Raw genomic sequence first — 6,405 nt, forward strand, 5'->3', positions numbered from 1 at the left:
CAGCATCTGAGGAGCAGGAAAATCGATGTTTCGGGCAAACGCCCTTCATTGAAACGTCGATTCTCCCGCTCCTCGGATGCTGCCTGACCTGCTGTGCTTTTCCAGCACCACTCTGATCTCCAGCATCTGCAGTCCTGACTTTTGCCCTGTGAAATTCCCTGCCCAGTGTAACAGTTGAGGCTACCTCATTGAATGTTTTTAAGGCAAACAAAGATAGATTTTGAACAGTAAAGGAATTAAGTGTTATAGTAAGCAGGTGGGCAAGTGGAGCTGATTCCACGAAAAGATCAGCCATGCTCTTTTTGAATGGTGGAGCAGGCTTAACAGAGAAGGTGGCCTACTCCTGCTCCGATCTCTTATGTAACTACAACCTGCAAAGTGAACATCACACTCAGCAGATTGCAGAGACTGGGACTTAGTTTATGCCATCAGCTCTGTTGCTAAGTGTTAATCTTACTGCTCTCACTAAACTTAACCACACAATTTAATGTTCCCAATAAAAGCAGAACACTATGCATATTAGAAATCTGAACCAAGCACAGAAAGTGCTGAAGAAAGTCTGGCAGCATCTGTGAACACTAACAGATTTAAGTTTTAAGTCAAACATAACTCTTCTTCAGAACCTCTTTAGCACATGCTTGAGTGAAGTACTAAGGTGCAAGTTTTGTTAAATAATGTTACTTTTATTGCTATTTTGGATACATAAAACAAACTTAATTTTCTCCTAAAGGTGCATGGGATTCATGAAACCTTACTGACATAACAAATTATTTTACCTGACTGTCTGAGCTCAGTGTTAGTTTTAAATCAAGGTGAATTGTTTTTTGTCAAGCAAAGGTACTTAGGGATATGGGCCTAAGTCAGGTATATGGAGTTCAGCCACAGATCAGCCATGCATTTACTGAAAGGCAGACAGGCTGAAAAGGACAGAAACGCCGCCTCCTTTTGCTTTGAAAGTTTATTTTCTCTGTTTCGTTTCTCCTGATCACATGGACTCATCAGGCTGCCTTTGGGATGAGTCATTGAAACAAAATAATAAAAAGGGCTCTGCCAGACACAAGCTGTCTTTTTTAGTCACATCTCATAATACAAAAGGTTTGTGATATAAACATTATGCATCTATACACTGCTGATACAAAATAAAAACTTTTATAAGTTATGACCTCAAGTCTACATTTGCAAGTTAAGTCATTAAAAAAAGTTGGCAAATTTTCAATTCAAGTCTACTCAAACTATAGGTATAAGTCATTCACAATAATCTTGGTATAAAATATTCACACAACTTGTCATTTGTACAAAAAGCAAACTGTATACAGGTTATTGAAGCTGCGCAGACACGACATCTCGGGAGGAGAAACATTTGCATTCCCCTCGCTTCCTCCGTGAATATCGAAAATGTCCATTAGCAAAGTGAGCTGGAGGAGCCGGGGGTTTATGAGACGGTTATTTCCTCCTCTTTGTCCTCTTCTCCTGAGAAGTACGTGTGGGGGTCAGTGCGTTGGTGTGATAACAGGTGAAGGTGTGTGTCCATGTTATCCTTGTACCCTGGCGAGTGACATATGGAAGATTTGGGACTGTCCCTGTAGCTGGTCTCCTCCTCGTCCCCGGAGAGGTGCCCACAGGGTGACTTCTTACCCACGTCGCTGAGGTCAGGGTGAGGGTTTAACTTTGTGGGTAAGGTTTGTTCTCGGCAGCCCCCAGCAGACAGCAGCTCCCTTTCTTTCGAATTTCTCCACTTCATTCTTCTATTCTGAAACCAAATCTTCACCTGGTCAGGAAAATCAAAACAGAAAGTAACAGAGACAATAAATTGAGGTGAAGGTGCTCCTGGGAGGCGAAGCTGCTGAAGGCGAGAGAGAATGGAGGAAATCTCAATTGGAAATTTACCTGGGAGTCTTTCAGTCCCAACTTGGCTGCCAGTTTGCGTCTGTCGGGCTTACTGATATACTTCTGTTTCTGAAACATCTTTTCCAAAGCTTTCCGTTGTACGTCCGAGAAAACAGCCCGGCGTAGCATCCCTCTCCTGGGTTTGCCCCGAGTGGCCAAGGACCAAGAGAAAGTCCCAGGGATAGGCACCACTGAGGAAGAAACTGTGCAGAAATATCGCCATCAAATACTCCAGGAAGGAAGGGTTGAGAAACAACTGGCCGCTTTCACCAAACAACCTGGGGAGACCTCTGAGGAACATAGGAATAGGAGGAGGTCATCCAGTCCCCAACCCTGTTATATCATTCAGTGGCCTAACTCCATTTACCTGCCTTTAGCTCATATCTCTTATTGCTGTTCTGAACAAGGGTCACTGAACCCAAACATTAACTCTGCTTTTAAACTACCGACTTTACTTTTAACTCCTGCAATTTCTGTTTTTGTCCCTTTATACCTATGCTAAATACAAACATCTCTCAGATGTAAAATTAACAACCAGCATCCATCACCATTCATGGAAGGGAGTTCCAAACTTCTCCCATCCTTTGGGTGTAGCAGTACTTCCCAACATCACTCCTGAACTGTTTGGGGCAGATCATGGAATTCCTTCACTAAGGGCATTGAGGGTCAATCTGCAGCAGCGGTTGAAGGAGACAGCTCACTCTCAAGGGCAACTAAGGATGGACTATAAATGTTGAGCCCAGCCAGTGACACCCAAATATGAATAAAAATTACCTGACTATGCTTCCTAATTCTAGAATCTCCAGCCAGTGGAAATAGTTTAACTATCTCCCAAATCTTTTCCTGTTAATATCTTGAAGACTTTGATTAGATCACCCCTTAACCTTTTAAATTCTATAGAGGATAGGGTGCAATGCTAGGTGACTGAGTTATAATTACACTGAAACCTTGTGAAATGTACGTTGGACTCACACTGACACGAGTCTTTCCTGTTGAACGGATTAGTCCAACTTCAACTAACAAAAAAACAGATATTGCTGGAGAAACTCAGCAGGTCTGGCTGCACCTGTGGAGAGAGAACTACCAGGTCAGGTCACCTTTAACGTTTTCTCCCTCCACAGATGCTGCTGAGTCTCTCCAGCAATTTCCATTTTGGTTTGTTTCAGATCTCGGTTTTTTGTTTTGTTTTAAGCCCCACTTTATACTGGCTCTGCATAATTCCAAAGGTCGCTGCGGAGCTGAGACTTAGAGCTTTGAAGTGCACAGTATTCGTTGGGAATGTTGTTGGCTCGCGTTTCGTGTGAAGTGGGCTCGTCCCTGAACACTTTCGCTGGTTTCAAATGGTCTTGGTTCGCGATTTTGAAAATAAAAGGGCAAGTTTCTCTTGATGACCGCCATCAGCAGCCAGGAATTCTAATGAAGCGTGAATGGCAATTGTCCAATAATGAACTGCCTTGGCAGAAAAAGACTGAGGACAGGCTGCTGAAGCCTTGCCTTAATAGCACAATAAAAATAGCAATTCACTTCCACAGAAGTTTGTCATCGCGCTTTATATCCCTCTCTCTTAAAAACAGGTTCAATAAATGGGGATTGAAAATTCTTGTTCAAATAATTCTCCAGGTTTTTTTTGTTGTTGAAACGTTTGAAGGAAAGGGCGTCCGACAGTTTGGACCAGCCTTGGCTATCTCCCTGTTTGAGATGTCAATCTCCTGTCACACCCTGGCGGTGCCAATTTCATATTATTTTTTTTTAAATAGGATTTTGTTTGATGAGAAATGGAATGACCACATCGGATGCTGGACAGTGAAAATTTCCTCAGGAAATTCCAGTTTAAGGAGTAATATAAACTTACCACAAGTGCAAAAATTCCAACTGAAGTCCAGGATAAAAAAAAGTAACATGACTTAGAGCGAGTGAACAATTAGCCTCAATTTGTCCTTGTGCACGCTATACATTAAGCAGACAAACTTCAAATGCCAAATCACGTTTGATGTTGTTTCTCCTTCTAACTATGAAGCAGTTCAGCAGAAAGCACTCCCTCTGCATTTAGATTCGGTTCAGTCCTCTGTGCCAATGAATTGAATTACTTCCAAATTGTTCACAGGAACCTCCCGTGGAAATAATAAACTGCACTGTTCATTTTTAGTTTTTAAAAAAAGACTTTTGCTGAGGTTTTTGGAGATTGTGTGTTTGTGTTGGGCGGAGGAAGGGGGGTGGAAGATGTGGTGTCACCGCTGGTGCTAAGACTGCGTGTGGTTGCTCCAAATGAAGCGGAGATTGGTCATGGGTCTCAGAGAGTTGTTAGGGATCATTTGTGAGCTGTAGCGCTCTGTGGGAAAACTGCCGCGGTAAAGACAAGCCGACAAGCGCTTCTGAGAATGGGCCCGCCTCGAACTTACTGCGTGACAATTCCTGCTAATTTGTAGATCATGGATTGAGTGCATAGTGTCAACCGTCACTGCGTGTGCTAAATAGAGCGTCAAATAACCGAGACTGATTTCTAACTGTTGTACTTTTAACAACCTCTGAACTGCACTCATACCCCCCAGGGACGGCCTGCGAAATATCGATTAAAGATGCGTGAAACAAAGGGAGCCCCGGGGCAAGGCTGGGGAGGTGCAGGATGCGAGGGACCCACCTGGTAAGTATGAGGAGCGGAGGAAGGGCTGGAAAGTGCCTTCAAAGTAAGGGAAGGACAATGTCTTCGGCCTGGAGAGTCCCTGCATCAGCGGATGGGGCGTTTCTGTAAGCGAACACACAGGGTGGAGAGTCAGACTGAGAGAAGAAGAACACGTTTCTGCTCGAGTTGCTCAGGGGTTTTGCTATCCACCCTGCAACAGGTGGGGATTAAGCAGGTCTGTTTCTGTTTACAGGCAAGGGGCAACATTATACAATCAAAGGCGAACAGCGACTTTCTAACACACTGATAGATAGAGGTGTCTGATGACCACCACGGACACAATGGGCCAAATGGCCTTAGTCAGTAGCTAAAAACTTTATTTTTAATTCAACACTGACAAGCAAGCTGGACCTTCTGGCCCGAAGTTGGAAACATTACCACCAAGCCACAAAGATCCTTAAAGTCACGGAAAGAATTTAGGGAATTTGGTGCCATATTTGAATACACTTTGACCTTCTTCGACGGTATATGGATATTTCGATCATGCTACTTTCAATACACTGAAATAACAATGTGCTGTAATTATTAATTCGTCTGATATTTTATCGTGACAACTGTCTACTGCATTCAGATATCCTCAGGTTTTGAGATCACACAAGTAACATTACAAAACTGATAGGACTTGAAGGGACAGTTCTGAACAAAGCGCTTAGGAATAATTGATTCACTTTACCTTATTTGCAAATTCGGACATACATTTCGGGAACATTGCTGACGTTTAAAAAAAAACATGATCACATCAGCTAAAAAAAACTAGCACAGAAAGTCAACTTTAATTAAACCTGTTTCTATGTAATTAGAATAATCAATTTGCGATGAACTTACTCCCAAAACATTGCAAACAAAAAGGGCTTGCTATAAACCTGGATGGGGGAAATTCGGAGTTTACTACAAGTTAGTTCTATTCAGCGGATTTAAGGACTGACAGTGCAAGATGGGATTACTCACCGGTTCTTGGAGTTGAAGAAAGGATAGCGTGAACACCGAACTTGAGGTGACTCGAATCGTTTCTAGGAGAAACGGCAGGGAGCGGGGAACAGCTGCCGCCCGGTCCCGAGCTGCCCAGGCTGACCTGTTCGGGTGACACCGGGCCGGAGTTCCCCGGGAGGCTGTGAGTCACAGAGCGGGGTACGTAACCGCTTGGCCGACTGATCCTCAGCAAGTCCTCCACTAGGAAACTGGCCCCGACTGTATGCGAGGAAAAGGCGGATTGCAGAGACTGGGGCAGAGTCAGAGTTGGGGTCGGTCGCAGGAGGCCCGGATACATGGCTGAAGGGGCAATGACACTGGGGAACATCATTTCTGCAGCAGGACAGGAGGAGAGAGAGGGGGCTGGGGTGGGGGGGAGTATGAAGAGGGAGGGGTGAGTTTAAAAAACCTTTCAATCAGCCCTGTTCGACAAAGTGCTTTTTAAAAAAAAAACTGCTTTCAGTCGGATCCAACTAGAACTGTCTACTATTCTACCATCTCCCCCTCCTGCATGGGCTGTTATATAGTGGACCGACGGGTTAAGTCCGTTCAGATGTGCAGCACTCAGACAACACTCAACAGAATTCCCCATATGAGCTTTTCTTACCCCGCGCTCCTGGCTCGCCCATTGGCTCATTGGGCCAATTTGGGATTGGATTAGACTTCATAAGCAAGCAATCACAATGAAACTTCAACAAAGAAAGTGGTGGTCATTAATTCTGAATACTGACCGCTTCTTTTGAATAGCCCGCTGAAGGATTTGAGTGGGTTTTGTTTGGGTGCGATGCACACAGGCTAATTAAAAGACAATTCTCCAAGTTCCCAATGACATTTTCCTCGTTTGAAAAGAATTATGAAAAGAAAGCACT

At 44.0% G+C, this 6,405-nt stretch overlaps 1 protein-coding gene across 1 annotated transcript; it reads right to left on the reverse strand.

Moving 5' to 3' along the window:
* Positions 1-269: 269 nt before the first annotated feature.
* On the reverse strand, positions 270-5,897 carry LOC122557623 (homeobox protein DBX1-like). The gene is made up of 4 exons (XM_043705385.2): positions 5,516-5,897; positions 4,526-4,630; positions 1,888-2,090; positions 270-1,768 (listed from the first exon to the last, which is right to left on the reverse strand). The coding sequence occupies exons 1-4, from the start codon at positions 5,865-5,867 to the stop codon at positions 1,433-1,435; spliced, it is 996 nt and encodes a 331-aa protein (XP_043561320.2). The 5' UTR covers positions 5,868-5,897; the 3' UTR covers positions 270-1,432.
* Positions 5,898-6,405: the final 508 nt, after the last annotated feature.

The sequence above is a fragment of the Chiloscyllium plagiosum genome, unplaced genomic scaffold (assembly GCF_037043375.1).
Source record: "Chiloscyllium plagiosum isolate Xiang-an unplaced genomic scaffold, Cpla_swu_hap1 HiC_scaffold_18, whole genome shotgun sequence".
NCBI classification, from domain to species: Eukaryota; Metazoa; Chordata; class Chondrichthyes; order Orectolobiformes; family Hemiscylliidae; genus Chiloscyllium; species Chiloscyllium plagiosum.

Coding starts and splice junctions, on each gene's coding strand:
- LOC122557623 (XM_043705385.2), bottom strand. CDS start 5,867: ATGATGTTCCCCAGTGTCATTGCCCCTTCAGCCATGTATCCGGGCCTC. Junction 2,091..4,525: donor CCGCTCCTCATACTTACCAG/GTGGGTCCCTCG, acceptor ATTTCTGCACAG/TTTCTTCCTCAGTGGTGCCT. Junction 1,769..1,887: donor TGGGACTGAAAGACTCCCAG/GTAAATTTCCAA, acceptor TTTCCTGACCAG/GTGAAGATTTGGTTTCAGAA.